Raw genomic sequence first — 19,695 nt, 5'->3', positions numbered from 1 at the left:
CGCTTACTGTAGATATGTTATTTATGTGTGCGTTGGGGTTCAGGTTATCAAGAGACCATATGTTTTTATAATCCTATAACTGATGAGGGGTAGGCATGTTGTACATTTCATGTGTATGCACCTGGACGACCCTGTGCCTGCCTTCTGGCCTCTTTGCATCTCCAGCCTCAGGAGTAGAGGGGACTCTCCCTCCTGTTGAGTGTCTCCTGAACACCTTTGGGGCGGAGGGGGTGGCTGGCAGTCCTTGTGCAGTTTTCTGTGGGAACTCTTCTGTGTCTTGCTTAGAGCCCAGAGCAGAGCAAGCCCCATATCAGTCCTCTTTCGAGATGCCCATAATCCCATGGCCACATTCTTCAGGCCCCATTCACTGCCAGCTGGTTCCCAGAGCTGACTGGTTCAAGAAGGCAAGTGGATTGGATTTGAGATGAAAGTTGGGAGAGGTGAGTCAAATTGAAGGTCCCCTCTTTCCCCACAATCCTGGATTTTTATACTTGATTCATAGTTTCAGATGGTATTTCACTCCTGTGCCATATGTCGTGGGTTTTTTAAAAATTTTTTTCTTAAGTTATTTATTTTGAGAGAGACAGAGATAGCACGAGTGGGGGGAGGGGCAGAGAGAGAGAGAGAGAGAGAGAGAGAGAGAGAGAGAGAGAATGAGAATCCCAAGCAGGTTCTGTACTGTCAGGTTTGACATGAGGCTTGACCTCAGGAAACCACGAGATCGTGACCTGAGCCGAAACTGAGAGTCAGATGCTGAACTGACTGAGCCACCCAGGTGCCCCCCATTTGTCATGCTTTAGTGGCATTACAGAGAGATTTTTAGTTTGAAACCTACCTTTGAGTGTTTTACCTAGCTTTTCATATGCATAAACTCTTGGACTCTATTATAATTTCCAGGGAGTATCCTTTTCAGATGCACTGTGGACAAATCAACTTTTAAAGGAGAAATTTTTGCGTTGGGATAAATAAAACTCTTCTGAGGGAGTTTATTTGTCTGTATGCAAATTTCACCGAACAAAGATACGAATCTAAACATCTTGTGCAACGCAGAAGCCAGTCGAATTGGGACAGAGACCGAAAAAAGGAGCATAGGTAAAAAGGAGAGACAGGAGCTGGAGAAAGAATCAGCTTTGCATTATCAGTGGTACTAGGGAGAAGACGTGGTGATGATAACACAGCAATTGAAAGCCACATATAATCAGAAAACCTTATTTTGTCCAGTAGCTAATACCTTTTCTTAAGCTATCTACTAGAGTTGCTGACAAGTGTATTAGAAGAGATTATGTATTAAAAGGACCGATCCTGTTCCAGAAAATTAAAACAAGGAAGCATTCAGTAGAATCTGAGAGGCTGAAAAACAGTATTGTACCCTATATTCATAGGTAGTAAAGTTAGTGCAAATATGTACATGTTTGTTTAGATAGTCATTTGCCTTAAATATTTGATATCTGAATTATGCACACTTATTCTCCCTAATATTGATATTCATTTTGTCCTAATGAGCTTCAGGCAAAGAAAATTTGAATTATACGACATGTGTAAACCTCCCATTGAATGGTAATTAGTCTGTTCTGCTTAGTGGCACTTAAGGTTAATAGTTGAGTAAAAATTTTTAAAAAACAGTGACTTGATCTCCGATATGTGTGGGATAGATAGGCTGAGAATCAGTTCAAGCTTTTATTCTGTGTCAGTAACAATTCCTCACTTTGTATCTAAGCCTCGGTTTTACATCTATTGCATGTGTGACTAGAGAGTCAGGTGACAATACATCTGAACTTTGCCATTTATCACAGACCCAGGACAGAGAAAATGTAGTCTATATAATAGGAACCATTCTTTCACCTTTTTTTATATTTTCTAAATTTTTATTTATCTGGGGTGTTGTTATGGGCTCTTTTTCTTTTTACCTCTCAGTTGTCATAATTTAAAGGAAGCTTTTTGTAAAGGGGCAGGAGCGAGAGTAGCTTGCTTCTATGAAGATTTGTTGGGTTGGTGAAAAGCTGGGCATTAAATACCTAGGCCAGTATGGGAGCAAAAAGTTATAAAATTTCTGGAGTTTTATACTTAAAATCATATGTATGTGATTAAGAAAGGAGTCTAAACTTTCTGTGACACAAGAGTCTGTGTTCTATACCACTGTGTACTTTGCATTAAGAATTCTAGTTTGTCCCTCAAAAGGGTTTTAGAAATAAATCATGGAAGGAGCCCCATAGAAGTTTTTTTTTTTAATACTGAAATTTACTATTTTTTAATGCTTAATATTAGAAAGTATGTTGGTAGGTAGGGGCACCTGGGTGGCTCAGTCTGTTAAGTGTCTGGCTTTGGCTTAAGTCATAATCTCATGGTTCATGAGTTCGAGCCCTGCATCGGCCTTTGTGCTGACAGCTTAGAGCCTGGAGCCTGCTTTGGATTCTGTGTCTCCCTCTCTCTCTGCCCCTCTCCTGCTTCTCTCTCTCTCTCTTTCAGAAATAAACACACATTAAAAAAAAAAAAAGAAAGTATGTTGGTAGGTAAAAATCTGTGTGTTTTAAAAAGTCACATTTATAAACCTATGTATAATACTCCATGAAGGTTAAATATTGAGCAACAATGCTTGGGTGTTCTAGAGCCATAATTAGAATACTGGTTGCAAATTGCCAAAATTCAGTGAGTCAACAAACCAATTAAAAAAAAAAAAACTGAAGGATATTAGATTTCAAATGTTCTTCCTTAATTTAGTTTTCCCATTATACTTTATTTTAATTATTCATAGTATTGCTTAACATGCCAGGAAATGTCTTGTAATAGAATTTATAAAATAATGTAGTTTCAGTAATATGAATACTATCTTTAGCATTCTGCTTGTAAATCTCAGATAGAGATGTTTTGTAAGGAATCATCTAGTTTGATGCATAAAAGCACGTCTTTGCATAGTAACTTTATCCATTTTAGAACTTTGAGACCAAATGCTCACTTGAGAAAAATAAATGGAAATGATTGGTATATGTCATTTTGTTGTTGTTATTGTCGACAAATAAGGAAAAAATTGTAAGAAAAAAATATATAGTCCACTAACATAGAACAGTAATTTTTCATTTAAAGTATTTTTCCTCAAATTTTTATTTAAATTACAGTTCGTTAACATGCAATGTAATATTAGTTTCAGGTGTAGAATTTAGTGATTCATCGCTTCCATACAACACCTGGTGCTCCTCACAACAGGTGCCCTCCTTTTTTTTAAAAAAAATTTGTTTTTAATCTTTTATTTATTTTTGAGAGACAGAGACAGAGCATGAGTGGGTGAGGGGCAGAGAGAGGGGGAGACACAGAATCCAAAGCAGGCTCCAGGCTGTGAGCTGTCAGCACAGAGCCCGATGTGGGGCTCAAACTCCCGAAATATGAGATTATGACCTAAGCCAAAGTCGAACGTTTAACCGACTGAGCCACCCAGACTCCCCCAGGTGCCCTCCTTAATACCCCCCATCTACCTCCCTTCTGGTAACCATCAGTTTGTTCTTTATAGTTAAGAGTTTGTTTCTTGGTTTGTCTCTCTTCCCCCCCCCCCACCCTTATATTCATTTGTTTTGTTTCTTAAATTCCACGTATGAGTGAAATCATACGATATTTGTCTTTCTCTGACTGACTTATTTTGTTTAGCGCTATACTCTCTAGCTCCATCCTCATTGTCGCAAATGACAAGATTTCATTCTTTTTTATGGCTGAGTAATATTCAATTGTGTGTGTATATATACACAGCACATCTTCTTTATCCATTCGTCAGCTGGTGAACATTGGGGCTCTTTCCATCATTTGGCTGTTGTTGATAATGCTGCTGTAAACATCGGAGTGCATGAGTCCCTTCGAATCTGTATTTTTATATCCTTTGGGCAAATACCTAGTAGTGCAATTGCTGGGTCATAGGGTAGTTCTATTTTTACTTTTTTGAGGAACCTCCATACTGTTTTCCACTGTGGCTGCACCAGTTTGCATTCCCACCAACAGTGCACGAGGGTTCTCCTTTCTCGACATCCTTGCCAACTTGTTTCCTGTGCTATTAATTTTAGCCATTCTGACAGGTGTGAGGTGATACCTCATTGTAGTTTTGATTTGCATTTCCCAGAAGATGAGTGGTGTTGACCATCTTTTCATGTGTCTACTGGCCATTTGTATGTCTATTCATGTCTTTTACCTATTTTTTAACTGAATTATTTTTTTTTTTTTTGGATGTTGAGTTTTATAAGTTCTTCATAGATTTTGGATACTAACCCTTAATCACATATGTCATTTGCAAATATCTTCTCCCATTTCACAGGTTACCTTTTAGTTTTGCTGATCATTTCCTTTATAGTGACTATTACTTGCTTTTTTTTTAAATATTTTTATTAATGTTTATTTATTTTTGAGAGACAGAGAGAGAGACAGTGAACAGGGGAGGGGGAGAGAGGGGGCTCAGGGAGAGAGAATCCCCAGCAGGCTCCACGCTGTCAGCACAGAGCCTGATGTGAGACTCAAACCCCTAAACCATGAGATTGTGACCTGAGCCGAAATCAAGAGTCAGAGGCTTAACCAACTCAGCCACCCAAGCACCCCAAGTATTACTTTATGATAGTTATTCATATACATGCTTTTCTCTTTTCTTCTTACGTAGACCCTATAGGTAGATTGACTGTTTTAGTGAAAAGCATAGCCCCTGCCCAACTGTCTTTTCAATTCCACTAGATATTTAAGGGACACAGGATTGATGGACAGATCATTGACTTTGAGTGAGTTAGAGGTGCAGCAGAACAAGCAAGCCTTGAGATGTAAATTCCTGTTGAAAATTTGGACATGTATTTGCCATTAGTTCCATGAGAAGGTGGAAGTAAGCAAGAAAGAGCTTTTCTTTTATCGTATGGGTGTAGATTTTTTACAAGTCCGGGATCTACTTCTGTGTCCTAGTCTTACTATTAATGGTAGAGGGTCACAAATGTGTTAAGTATGAATTTAAATTTTGTTCCTAAATAGAAAGGTTCTGTGTAGGCCATATATACTGAGGTACTTATAGCAGTGAAAAAATAAGCAGCACATTTAAAATGGAATAGGCAGTTGTGAACTCTTTCCTCGTGATTGCACGATAGTAATTGGCTAAAGACTTTTCAGTCCATTTGATGACTATTTGGTGACATGTTTGTTCTGTTGGATTTCTCTTTGCTAGTGGATGGGAGACACTTCCTAATGAAATGACACTCCCATGAAATTTGGGCAGCAAAAAAAAAAATTGCTTTTTATCTCAAATTGAGAATTCTTTTCTTTCTTTTTTGGGTCTTGTGATTCTTGATATTAAAAAGCCATTTAAGATTTAATATTATCTGGCCTCACCATGCGACACTGGGCTATTTTTCTGCCTTGTCCTCGATCTTTGCCTTAGCTGGATGCTGTTCCCCAAATACAATTTCATCCCTCCTTGTCGTGCTTCACTCTAGTCGCGGGTCTCCCAAGTCCTTTCTCATTTTTCCCTTCCTAGTAATGCCCTGCTTATCCTTGAGGATCTAATTCAGGCGTTACTTCTCTATAGATTTCTGAACGATTCTTCTCCCACACCCCCAACAGAACCAATGGCCGCCTTCCTTTTGTGGTCATAGCACATAGTTGGTGGCTCTTGGAACAACCATGATTCCTAGATACGTCGCAGTTCCTAAGAGTCGGGGCCATGTGCCATCCTTCCTTGTGTCTCCTAGAACAGGCGTTCCGCGAACATTTGTCCAACCGAAATGTTTAGAACGCCATGCTTCTCGTGATTAGGAGAGCAGCTGGCCTCGTTAAACCCCTTGATCACAGTGGCCCTCGTTCCCTGTGTTCCTCACACACCCTGTCCCCACCTGTTGCACTGTGCTGATTGGTGTCTAAGAAAATGCATTCGAGAGCGATCAAAGAAGGATCCTTGTATGTGGATGCAACGCGCGGGGGAGCCGGCTGGCGACTCCGCGTTGCTCCGGAGCTCTGAGTTGCGTTCTCTTCTCCCCTTTCTGCAGGACCCGAACAGGAGCATTCATACCAGCAGCAGCAGCAGCAGCAGCTGTAGCAGCAGCAGCAGCAGCAGCAGTAGCAGCAGCAGCAGCAGCTGTAGCAGCAGCAGCAGCAGCAGCAGCAGCAGCAGTAGCAGCAGCAGCAGCAGCAGCACCAGTTTTTCAAAGCCTCACAAGTTAATGAAGGAGCACAAGGAAAAACCTTCTAAAGACTCCAGAGAACATAAAAGTGCCTTCAAAGAACCTTCCAGGGATCACAACAAATCTTCCAAAGAATCCTCTAAGAAACCCAAAGAAAATAAACCACTGAAAGAAGAAAAAATAGTTCCTAAGATGGCCTTCAAGGAACCGAAACCCATGTCAAAAGAGCCAAAACCAGACAGTAACTTACTCACGATCACCAGTGGGCAGCAAGACAAGAAGGCTCCTAGTAAAAGGCCCCCCATTGCAGATTCCGAAGAACTCTCAGCCAAAAAAAGGAAAAAGAGTAGCTCAGAGGCTTTATTTAAAAGTTTTTCTAGTGCGCCACCGCTGATACTCACTTGTTCTGCTGACAAAAAACAGATAAAAGATAAATCTCATGTCAAGATGGGAAAGGTCAAAATCGAAAGTGAGACATCAGAGAAGAAGAAATCAACTCTGCCACCGTTTGATGATATCGTGGATCCCAACGATTCCGACGTGGAGGAGAACATGTCCTCCAAATCTGACGTGAGTAGTCTTGTTGGTTTCCCTCCTTTCCCATGTTAGCCTTCAGATCTTATTTCAGATGGCTGTAGGAGAAAGGATGAGGGAAGAAACTGACAGCCGAACCGTGAAATGGTAGCATGGATGGGCCTAGAGATGAATTTCCTTAACTAATGGAAAGAAGGAAATGAAATCATTAAAGAATCAGCAGACATTTGGACTGTGATGGAAATTGTTAAAGGAAAGATACGTTCCGTAGTGTAATAATGGGCTGTGTTGAATAGCAGCAGGAAAATTGAGATGCTCCTTGGCACTTAGTTACTGTGCTTTTCCATGATTGCTGATTTAGGAAAGTGAGAAGAATGCGATAAAACTTGAATATATGAGAAAATAAATTTAAAAGACAAATTTAGAAAATATTGGGGTGCAGCTATAACGTTGATCTTTTTGATCAATGCTATGAAGTAATTTGTTTACAGAGATGAGAAGCTGGTATAGTATTTTTAAGAGGTTTTCTGGAGGCAAAATTGATATAATGACCGTATAGATTTAAAATGTATAACTTGGTAAAATTTGACACATATTTGTACTTGTGAAAGCCGGTGGTGGTATTTTGAAAAAGAACCACTTAATTTTTTTTTTTTTCTTCCTTTGGGGCCATGGTCGGGGTATGTGATCTTTGTTTTTGCTGATGGGTGGGATTAACTTTTGTGGATGCCTAAAAGACCATCTGACCATTTCACGTCCCTTCAAAATGTTACCTGATGTTGAGATTTAAACTTACAATTGCAGATTTCTCAGAGTTGGAAGGGGGGTTCACGCTATCTATTCTAACTTCTCGCCAGTATAAGAAATCTTATGCTTCCAGTGACAGAACTATTAGTATTTGAAATAGTATTCCATTCCAGTTCTAGAGAATGAATGTTATTTACTTTGAAGTCAAATTCCCTTTTTTTTTTAAAACAATCTTTAGCCTTTTAAAGTTACTTATTAGTCCTGACCAGTCCAAATAATCTCCTTACTTTGGCTTGTCAGTATTTCTAGACAATGGTCAAGGAAGATGTCTGGCTAAAAATTGCTGGCAATGTGAGACTATTTCTCTTTCTGTCCCACGGGTTCACCATACACATGTTCCTAATTCGAGTGCTGGCAGAGGTGGAGGGACTTCGTAACAGATTCTGTCTTCTGCATTTGCGCTGGGTAGAAGGGCAGCCGGGGTGACAACGTGGAGTCACAACCGATCTCCTGTTGTCCAGAGACTACTTCCTTCCCCACTACCCTCCATAGCTAATCTTGAAATTGTAATAGAAGATCAAATTAGGAGCACAGTAGCATATAAAATACAAGAGATTGGGGTAATTTGTTCCAGTGTTTGGTAAATGTTTTATAGCAATAGTTTATTGAACCAATGAGAACTAATGGGTTTGTGCCAACACGTCAAGCATTTATTTTTCCTCTTGTGCTTTTTACTTAGGGTCCTCTTTTTTTTTTTTTTTTTTTTTTTTTTAAAGCTTATTCATTTATTTTGAAAGAGAGACAGCACGAGCAGGGGAGGGGCAGAAAGAGAGGGAGAGTGAGAGAATCCCAAGCAGGCTCCGAGCTGCCAGTGCAGAGCCTAGACGCAGGGCTTGAACCCATGAAACTGTGAGATCGTGACCTGAGCTAAAACCAAAAGTCCAGCACTCAACCGACTGAGTCACCCAGGCGGACTTAGGCTCCTCTTAATACAAAACTTGTTCTCAATTAGGTGTTACTTGGAAAGTTTTTTTGTATGTTTGACTTTTATTTCAAATCACCCTAAGATGTCCATTGATCCTCTTGGGGTGTGATTAGTCTATCAAGATTGTCAGGTTTAGCCACTTAGTCTTTCTGTATTCTGACGTGTTGTGACTCTTCTCGAACGGAGGTTTTCAGTTGTGGCTTAGGATTCAGTGGTGAGCCACGAAACCATTTTAGCATGTCGTCACCAGTGTTTACAAAAAATCAGAATACGTTGTAATCAGCATGGGTGAGTAATGGTTTGTAAAAATTCTATTTCATAGGCTGTGTGTGTTTCTTATAGTAGGTTATGGTCAGAAAGGCATCTTTCTTGAACGTTAGCTGATTAAACGACATTCCTAAAGCAAACCTCTTTCTACATGAAATTGTCCCAGATGATCATCGTCCTTAGATAACTCTGTGCATTTTTGTTTTTATTTGTCTCTTGCTCCCTCCCTTTTCTATATGATTTATAAGATATGACTTTTCTTTTCATAAACTTCATGTTCAACTTGGTGTATTAATCCTAAGCCATAAGTTGAAAAGTCTTTTGGAGTAAAGAGTTAGAATCTTAATTCCTTGCAGTAGGGAGCAAATTTTCACAACAATTCATGACATAGGAGAATCACATATCCAGTAATTGTTATAGGAGTTTTTGTAACGGGTTCTGCACATCATTATAGAGAAAGTCTCTAAAGGCTTTTGGATATTATTTGGGTATAAAACCCAACAGATACCCTTTCTTTATCAGTTTTCTGGTAGTAGTGCTTTTATTGTTGCTGTTGTTGGTTTGATTCTCTAAATGCAGGTGGTGGAGCCGAAGAAAATTGATGAAAGTCGTTCCAAATAACCCATGACTCAAAAGACCTTTCTGTGAACAAAGAAGATAAGGGAAGGGTGGTGGAGGGAGGGAGGGGAAGGGAGGTGCTAAAGTTCCCTGTATGCAATAATAGAGATCACCTTTGTCTGGCCTTCTTCCTACCTGGTGTTCCCACTGTGGGCAAGACAGAAGGAATGGGAGACAATTGTAATGGAGAGCAGTGAGGAGCCCAGATTTTCCCTTGGCCAGTAACAGATTTGATAGCTTGGGACAGGCCCAACTTCAGTGGGCATACTGTAATATCCTGGTGGTGAGTATGTCTGTATCTGAGTAAGTGTGGTAAGATGAGCTGATCTCTCTAACATCCTTTCCAGCTTTATTATTTGAATATGAACCAGATTTGTGTTCATTTATGGCAGATAGGGTCGTGGGTAATTTTAGGCACAATGGGCAGAGATCATGGTCTTTGAAACAGAAGAAAGAGACAAAAAGAAATTGGAAGAGTATGAAGAATTAGGAAGGGCTGGGAAGAAAAGATTATTTACCTGGTAAGCTTGTAAACATCTTACCTGGGTACAGGTTAGTTACAGTAAAAGGAAGAACTTAAAAAGTTTTTTTTAAATATTTTATTTATTTTTGAGAAAGAGGGAGACAGAGTGTGGGCAGGGGAATGGCAGGGAGAGAAGAGACACAGAATCTGAAGCAGGCTCCAGGCTCTGAGCTGTCAGCACAGAGCCCGATGTAGGGCTCAAACCCATGAACTGTGAGATCATGACCTGGGCCAAAGTCACATGCTTAACTGACTGAGCCACCAAGGCGCCCCTAAAAGGAAGAACTTTTTAAAGAAGCTTTTCCATAACTAAGTTAGATTCAGGTTTTATATAAAAATAAAATCAGTGCTATTACTGATTACTGGAAGCTTACTTAGATTGTTGATTCATATGGTTCCTCTTGGTTAAGATTTTTATATACTTCGCATAGAAAAGTAGAAGTACATCCATGCTTTGTATTCCTACGTGTCGTTTTTGAAGGATCACTTATTTGTTAATAAGTGGTTAGGCAGGCCAGGTAGGTAGGTAGTCAAGTAAGCAAATAATTAGGAGTTTGTAGTGTGGTGACAGACAGGCTGTGGTTTGAAGCCCAGCTCCTCCCGTGATCTTAAGCAAATGTTTTAACCTTCCGTATTTTAGTTAATTCTCTTGTAAGGTGGAGATCGTGATAGTATTTACTATGTAGGATTATTGTGAAAACTGTAAAGCACCTATGAGCACATTAACCAAAAAATGCTAGTTAACTATGATATGTGTGATGTAGCTTCTGGCAACCTTTATAACATACAGCTTTGAAAGAGATTTTTTGATATTCAGAAATACTGTAGAACTCTAGTGTCCTTGTTCAAGAGTTGGGTTATATGTTTTAAAGGGGCAAAAATACTAGGTCTTGTTGCTCTGAAATTTGTTTTGAGAAGGTATATGTCCTTGATATTGGTACGCATTTGTTACACGGTGACTGGAAAATTAGAGGGCTTTAAATCAAAGCTTTAAATCAAAAGTTAAGCCAAAAAGTGTCCCAGGATCTTTGAGCTTTTTACTTCAAATAGGTAAAGGACAAGGACATACCTAGCACTGTATTATTAGGTAGGCTCTTGCTTGTTTGTTTTATTGCTGCTACTATTAAAGGAAGACGTCCTAAGAAATGACTTCTCTGTGGATTGTTATTAATGTTACACAGAGTCATTTTTAAATACATTTTTCAATTCCTGAAATGTTTGTTCTTTTCTAAAGAAATTTAATATGGTCACATGAAAATCCATTGGTGATTTTTCCCGACAGAATTAAAGAGTTGCAGGGAGACAGAGGGAGTGGTTTATAGCGGATGAGCATTTAGCAAATACAGGAAACATGGTAAGAGCGTGTTTTTGCTATATACATAAATGTTAGCATTAAGAATATTTTACCTTCAAGGACCTCCGTATTTCCCGTTAGAGTAAGGCTACTCTTGGTTTAGGAAATTATCACCTTGTGGTCATGATGGTCATTTATGGAAAGTAACCTTACTAGTGATTGACATGTGCTAGCAGCTAGAAGGGTGAAGGTCTGTATCCTTGTCAACTTAAAGTTTATAATTGTGGTTTACATGAACTTGTTTACACTTTAATTGACAATTAAAAAGAGCCCAACTATCTATCACGCCTCCTGTATTCCCCTAGGTTTTGTGTTTCATTTAATTCAGCTTCCGAAGAGAAATCTATTGGGTTGATCATGTTTTGTGATATGGGGAAGTTTGGTATTCATAGCAGAGAAGAAGGGGGACAGAGTAAAATAAAACTGAAATAAGTATTTATAATCAGATGTGGTTTTGGTAGTAATTTCCTTATCATTGCCGTTGCTTTTGCCTTGTTCTGTAGAGATTTAATTGTGATTTAAAAGTGCAGACGTTGGGGCGCCTGGGTGGCGCAGTCGGTTAAGCGTCCGACTTCAGCCAGGTCACGATCTCGCGGTCTGTGAGTTCGAGCCCCGCGTCAGGCTCTGGGCTGATGGCTCAGAGCCTGGAGCCTGTTTCCGATTCTGAGTCTCCCTCTCTCTCTGCCCCTCTCCCGTTCATGCTCTGTCTCTCTCTGTCCCAAAAATAAATAAACGTTGGAAAAAAATAAAATAAAATAAAAGTGCAGACGTGAAGAGTTTTCACTGTCTTTCCTTGAAAATGGGCAGGGTGCATTTGGGTAAAATGTTACACACTTCAACCTGCCATGTGAGGAATGAGATTATAATCCTGTCCTTTGATACTTTGGTTTTACCAACGTTGTTTTCTTGGTTAAAATCTTCTTGAGGGAAAGAGATGAAATCTCTTCTAATAGTAGCATTTTACCAGTGGTGGTTCAGATACAGGATAAAGAATTCAAACCACCTTAGCAGAAATTTCTTTTGAAAAGAAAAAAAGGAAGAAGGAAAAAGAAACTTCCCCTCTTTTGTTGTGCCTATTTCCTCCCACCCCACCCTGTTCCTTGCCCTGCTTAAACTGTCTGGAGCTGGCAGTAAACGTCCTGTTGTTGAAGCATTGGCCTTAGGTTTTTATGTGATGGAAGGTTGTGGCAGTCAGAGAAGAAGGTCTTTATTGTGTTTTCAAAGTGGCTTTTTAATGACTTGTAATTCCAGCACATGCAAGAGCTGTAAAGTCTGTAAGCATAGTGAGTGAGCAGCTGGAGAGGCCATTCATTAAAGGGCAGCCCTGCCTCTGGGGGGGGGGGGGGGGGCTCTTGTTCTGGACTCCTGTTCTCTGCATCTTATAACTGGAGGTAAACATACCTGAAGGGTTGCAATCCTTCCTCTGATAGATTCAGCTCAGTGTGGAACTTTGATTAAAACAATAGGAAGAAAGTTAACTTTGTTGAGTGCATGGAGATATTTCACCTGCCCTTGTTTTCAGCTGCTTTTTTGCTTGTTTTCTATGTCATATGTGAACGGGTAGAGGGGTGGGTATGGTCCAGCGAATCAGCTATTTCATTTACTCAGCCACATTCCTGACTTAGTCCAAAAAAGGATTTGGCGTAGTCAAAAGGGAGATTTTTACCTTAAAACAGAGTTAGGGGCTTCTTCTCTTCCTTGTTTGGGTATCATACTAAGCCCAAATTGTTCCACAATTTTTAAATAATTTGTTAGAAGCCCTTAGGTAGCCGAGGGCCTTGAGCAGACAGGGGATTCTATCATTGCAGAGTTGTTGTTACCCATAACTGCCAAAACTCAGCATTTTTACTTGTATTGAATTGTACGTCTCAAAAATTCCATGAGCCTCCTTCAAGAGAGCTGCATTGCCTCTTCAGTGCACTATTGTTTCTTACTCTGGGGCCCATGATCTTTACCTAATTGTCTCATCTGTCATCTTTAGACACAAAATCAAAGATGTGATCCAACATGGTCTTTGCATGGCCAGCTTTACCATACCATTGGGATGCCTGTAGTTGAACATTCCTTGAGTGCTTTCTATGTGCTCATCCCCCGTCTAAGCACTTGACTTGTTTTAACTCATTTAATCCTGAAAACAACTTTAGGAAGTAGGTAGTATTATTATCCCCGTTTTATAGATGGGGAAACTGAGGCTGAAAGAGCTTTGGCCACAGTTGCCATGTGGTGGAGCCAGGATTTGATCCCACTTGGTAGGAGCTCACTCGAGGGGTTTCGGAGCGAAGCAGATCTTTTTTTCCCATGGATTCATATTACATACGCAGAGATGTGCTTCATGACATTGGCGTCAGTGCTGTGAAAGCCTTTGGTATAATGTTCTTGTTCCATTTATGAATCATGTTTCTTTGACCTACCTATTGATTTGGACTTTTACCAACAGTCTTCAGGAAGTGATAGGTTGTTCTTAGCGCTGGATTTGGCATACACAGGGAGGGAAGAGATGTAAACCGTCCAGGGATCTCTGACTTCTTACACACGCTTGCTTCAAGTACAACAGACTCCCGTGGTTCTGGGTTTCACATTATTGTATGATCACTATTTCCCCGCCCCCAGAATTTTCCCACTTGCTTTTGTGAGGGATTTATGTTTAACAGAGCTGAGCTGCAATATCAAGCTTTCCCAGAAGGTGCCACCAAATAACAAATGGTGTCCTACAGTTCGAAGATCACTTCCCTTTGAATCTTGTAGTTGTGTTCGGTAATTTCATTTTCTAGTATCTCTAAGTCCTTCAAAATGTAGGTTGCGCTTTCTTTGAATTAGGAGACAAGATAACACAACAGCATAGGTACAGGATGGTTTTCTTTTGGAGTCTATGTAATTATTTAGAAAAGTCTGAGAAATTGTTCTCAGTGGGTAACGATTTATGACTGGAAACTTTCAAGGCAGTCTCAAGGTCCTCAAAGAAAAATCACCCGTAGGAGGCTACTTTAGGTCACTAAAGGTGACGGCACAGTGAGATGTTCCCAGATAAAGTCAAAGATCCTTCTATTAGGAGAAAATGGAACAGCATTACTAAAGTGTTTGGAGACAACAAACTGCCTTTGAATTCTGAGGATACAGAGGATAAGGATGTGGGGGCGCTGGAATAGGGAGAAATATTCAGAATTGTTGACACAGAGAAAAGGAATTTCCTTGCTTTTCTTGGTCATGGGAGAAAATGTACGTATGGGGTCCTCAGATGTGATGTGATACTATTTATTTAACCATTTTTAAAAATGTTTTACTTATTTTTGAGAGAGTGCGAGTGGGGCAGGGGCAGAGTGAGAGGGAGACAGAGGATCCGAAGCGGGCTCCACGCTGACAGCAGCAAGCCCGTCACGGGGCTTGAACCCACAAACCGTGAAATCATGACCCCAGCCGATGTCAAGAGTCCAACGCTCAACTGACTGAGCTGCCCAGGCACCCCTGTATAACCATTTTTTTAATTCAAGTGTAATTAACATACCATGTTATATTAGTTTCAAGTGTACAACAGAGGGCTTCAACAATTCTGTACATCAGTCCTTATCGTGGTAAATTTACTCTTAGTCCTCCTCGCGAATTTTACCCCATGCCCCCCCCCCCCGCCTCCCCTCTGGCAACCACCAGTTTGTTCTCTGTATTTAAGAGCCCGCTTTTTTTGTTTCTCTTTTTTTCCTTTGTTCATTTGTTTCCTAAATTCCACATATGGGTGAAATCATATGGTATTTGTCTTTCTCTGACAGATTTATTTCACTTAGCATAATACCCTCTAGAGCCATCCATGTTGTTGCAAATGACAAGGTTTCGTTCTTTTTTATGACTGATTAATATTCCACTCTGTACACACACCACATCTTCTTTAACCATTTGTTGATGGACCCTGGGCTGCTTCCGTATCTTGGCTATTTTAAATAATGCTGCAGTAAACAGAGGGGTGCAGATAGCTTTTTTAGATTAGTGTTTTCATTTTCTTTGGGTAAATGTCCAGTAGCAGAGTTATTGGGTCATAGGGTAGTTCTGCTTTTAACTTTTTGAGGCACCTCCATACTGTTTTCCACAGTGGCTGCACCAGTTTGCATTCGACCAACAGTGCACAAGCGTTCCTTTTTCTCCACATCCTTGTTAACACTTGTTTCTTACGTTTTTGATATTAGCCATTCTTGCAGGAGTGGGGTGATACTGCATTGCGGTTGTGATTTGCATTGTTTGGATGGTTAGTGATGTTGAGCATCTTTTCATGTTCCTGTTGGTGATCTGGATGTCGTCTTTGGAGAAATGACTATTCAGGTCCTCTGCCCATTTTTTAATTGGACTATTTGGGGTCTTTTGGTGTTGGATTGTGTAAGTTCTTTACATGTTTTAGATATTAAGTCCTTATTGGATATATCATTTACAAATACCTTCTGTCATTCGGTAGGTTGCCTTTTTGTTTTGTTGATGGTTTTTTTCCCTGTGTAGAAGCTTTTTATTTGGCTGTAGCCTCAATAGTTTAATATTGCTTTTGTTTCTCTTGCCAGAGGAGACATATCTAGAAAAATGTTTCTACGGCTGATGTCAAAGAAACTACTGCCCATGTTTCCTTCTAGAAATTTTATGGTTTTAGGTCTCACATTTAGATCCTTAATCCATGTTGAGTTTATTTTTGTGTATGGTATAAGAAAAGGGCCCAGTTTTATTCTTCTGCATTTAGCTATTCAGTTTTCCCAACACCATTTCCCATTGCATATTCTTGCCTCCTTTGTCATAGATTAATTGACCATAGAAGTGTGGGTTTATTTCTGGGTTTTCTGTTCTGTTCCATTGATCTATGTATCTATTTTTGTGCTGGTACCATACTGTTTTGATTACTTCAGCTTGGTAGTATATCTTGAAAGGTAGGATTGTGGTACCTCCAGTTTTTTGTTTGTTTTCAAGATTGTTTTGGCTATTTTGTCTTTTGTAGTTCTGTACAAATTTTAGTGGTATTTGTTCTAGTTCTGTGAAAAATGCTCTTGGTATTTTGATACAGATTGCATTGACCCTGTAGACTGTGTTGGGTAGTATGGACACTTTAACAACATCAGTTCTTCCAGTCAGTGAGCATGGAAGATGTTACTTTAAATAAATAGGTAAATAAATTACTAGAGTACCCTGGCTTAGGACTTCAGTGTTTATAATTACTATACTGTTTTTTTTTAAATTTAATTCTTGAACCTTGCTTTATTTTGTGGCTCTTTTATTTTTTTAAATATAAACCACCATGTCACTTTGAGTAACTGCAAGCATTTCCTTCTAAACAAGTTTGTTTGTAATTATTCTTTGATTAATTGAGTGATGTTCAATAACGTTCAAAAATATTTATGTGGTAGATACTTGTGTATATAAACACTGTACCTGATGGTACAGATGGTACAAAATTAGAACTGAGGCTGAGCTTGGAAGAACGAAAGGCATGAGGAAGAGGAGATGAGGAGGGGAGGAAACAACTTGATTAAAAAAAAAAAAAAAGCTAATGGCAACTGTAGATCGTTCTGTGTTATCCTCACTGAAAGTGAAGAGAGATCCTACAAGCGAGTCTTGCCATTAATTTATCGCACTGGTTTGTCAGAAATGAAGGAAGCCTTATCGAACCCTACTGCTGCTAGGGGTGTCCCGAGCAGTTGCACTTGATGGCCTCTTTTTTCATCCATGTAATGTGTGCGATCGCTTTCATTCTCATCTCATGGATACGGAAGTGGAAGAGCTAGAACTCAAGTCCAGTTCTCACTACTCCCAAAGCCCATGCTTTTTTGGTGCCGTATCACCAATTACACCTTGTTGAGAGGAAAATCACATCAAGTGAAAACCACTGTGGTACTGACGAACCCTTTTCGAGAAAAAAAATCTAATTGGCACGATTAACTTTCCCACCATCTGGCTTCCTCCCTGACTCACTGATAGTGCCGCAGTTCAGTGAAAGGGGGAGAATAAGAAATAAGATGTAGCCATAATACTGGAATACTTGGCCATGAACGATGGCAGACAAGAAGACCTGGCTGTGATTTCCAAAACGATGATCAGCTCATACTTCCAGTGCATCGTTATTATTCTCTACTAAGTAGAATTGTAGAAAGTATTGAAAAGCCATGCTACCTTAGAGTCTATCCAAGGGCACTGTTCACCAGTTTACCATCTTGCTAGATTATTTCTTGTACTTCATGCTAGGGTATGAAGTAACAGTAACAGTGTTACTCTGAGAGGTCCCATTTATTGTATTGCATCATCAAACAGTTATACTCACAAAGAACATGCAGAAGGAAGGTAGGTTCAGACTTCCACGAGATAGTGGTGTAGGAAAACCCTGAACTCACCACTTCCCATGAACACACCAAATCTACGGCTGCATATGGACTGTTTACCTCTGAAAAAGATCTGAACTAAAAGGCAACCAACGGAATGGGAAAAGATATTTGCAAATGACATATCGGACACAGGGCTAGTATCCAAAATCTATAAAGAGCTCACCAAACTCCACACCCAAAAAACAAATAATCCAGTGAAGAAATGGGCGGAAGACATGAATAGACACTTCTCTAAAGAAGACATCCAGATGGCCAACAGGCACATGAAAAGATGCTCAACATCGCTCCTCATCAGGGAAATACAAATCAAAACCACACTCAGATATCACCTCACGCCAGTCAGAGTGGCCAAAATGAACAAATCAGGAGACTATAGATGCTGGAGAGGATGTAGAGAAACGGGAACCCTCTTGCACTGTTGGTGGGAATGCAAACTGGTGCAGCCGCTCTGGGAAACAGTGTGGAGGTTCCTCAAAAAATTAAAAATAGACCTACCCTATGACCCAGGAGTAGCACTGCTAGGAATTTACCCAAGGGATACAGGAGTACTGATGCATAGGGGCACTTGTACCCCAATGTTTATAGCAGCGCTCTCAACAATAGCCAAATTGTGGAAAGAGCCTAAATGTCCATCAACTGATGAATGGATAAAGAAATTGTGGTTTATGTACACAATGGAGTACTACGTGGCAATGAGAAAGAATGAAATAGGGCCCTCTGTAGCAACGTGGATGGAACTGGAGAGTGTTATGCTAAGTAAATAAGTCATACAGAGAAAGACCGATACCATATGTTTTCACTCTTATGTGGATCCTGAGAAACTTAACAGAAACCCATGGGGGAGGGGAAGGAAAAAAAAAAAAAAGAGGTTAGAGTGGGAGAGAGCCAAAGCATAAGAGACTCTTAAAAACTGAGAACAAACTGAGGGTTGATGAGAGGTGGGAGGGAGGGGAGGATGGGTGATGGGTATTGAGGAGGGCATCTTTTGGGATGAGCACTGGGTGTTGTATGGAAACCAGTTTGACAATAAATTTCATATATTAAAAAATGAGTGTAAAATATAATATTTGTATGCTGATTACATGTTGAAGTGATATTTTTATATACTGTACTGGGTTAAATAAAAAACAATTAAAGATTAAAAAAAAAAAAAGATCTGAGAACTAGATGAACTGCTTCTCCAGAACAGGAGAGGAAATGACTACATCAGAATGGGTAGGAAAGGCAGACACTTGTTCTCACCAAAACCCCACCCCTGGTGCAGCAACACACAATAGGGAGGGGTCTCACCAGACCAATACTTCTTGTTTTCTGTTTTTTTAATATTTATTTTTGAGAGAGAGAGAGAGAGAGAGAACAAGATGGGGAGGGGCAGGAAGAGAGGGAGACAGAAGATCTGAAGTGGGCTCCATGCTGACAGCAGAGAGCCCGATGCAGGGCTCGAACTCCCAAACCACAAGATCATGACCTGAACCGAAGTCTGACGCTTAACTGACTGAGCCACCCAGGCACCCCCCTCCCCCCAACTCTTCTTCTGGAGGAGCAAGGGGTTGGTGCTCTACATCAGGTTACCCAACTCTTGGGATCCGTGCTGGAAAGACAAGCCCCTAAAACGTCTGGCTTAGAAAACCAGCAGTGCTGACATCCAAGGGACTGAAGTGCCGTAGAAACCTGAGAGTCCCCGTTGAAAGGGCTTGACGTGTGGTTTTATTCACTCTGAGACCCAACAGAAATAGTGTTTGAAAAGTGCCTAGACTATATAGGAAGGAGATTCATTTGCCAGTCTAAAAGTATTTGCCAGAGGGGCAGGGGGCGGTTGAAACTCTCCCTGGAGATGGAGGCACTCGGGGACACTGGTTTTGCCCTCTCTGCCTACCCTGATAGCACAGGTCAGCGAGCTCCCTTGTGGCACCCTCCCACTGCCTTGCTAAGACCGGTGGGGGCCCGCAGCTGCAGCACTATCCTGCTGCCTTGCTGAAGCTGGAGAGCGCAGGCACTTGGAGTACTCCCCCATTCCTTGCCTGGGGCAGGTGAGCATGCGTGGTCATGGCATTCTTCCGCTCCCACCCCAAAGCCCGGGGCACTGTCCTGCTGTTTTCGAGAAGTCTGCCGGTGTGCACAGTGAAGACATTTCGCTGCTGCCTTTCTGAAGCCGGCAAGTGTGTCCCACCTTCACATGTTTATGCCAACATAAATCCAGCGGG

The 19,695-nt window shown here is 40.5% G+C and overlaps 1 protein-coding gene across 2 annotated transcripts in view; it reads left to right on the top strand.

Annotated features, from left to right (window-relative positions):
- The window catches only part of MLLT3 (MLLT3 super elongation complex subunit), a 288,616-nt gene that overhangs the window by 204,458 nt on the left and 64,463 nt on the right, over window positions 1-19,695 (top strand). For both annotated transcript variants that reach the window (XM_086685391.1, XM_086685392.1), the window contains exon 5: window positions 5,991-6,695. In XM_086685391.1, coding sequence (XP_086541517.1) covers window positions 5,991-6,695 — 705 coding nt within the window. The remainder of the gene's footprint in view (window positions 1-5,990; window positions 6,696-19,695) is intronic.

This window comes from Puma concolor, chromosome D4, assembly GCF_028749965.1.
Source record: "Puma concolor isolate L17-30 chromosome D4, mPumCon1.1.hap2, whole genome shotgun sequence".
NCBI lineage: Eukaryota > Metazoa > Chordata > Mammalia > Carnivora > Felidae > Puma > Puma concolor.
Note: the sequence above shows the minus strand (reverse complement) of the source record. Positions and strands in the feature narration are given on the sequence as shown.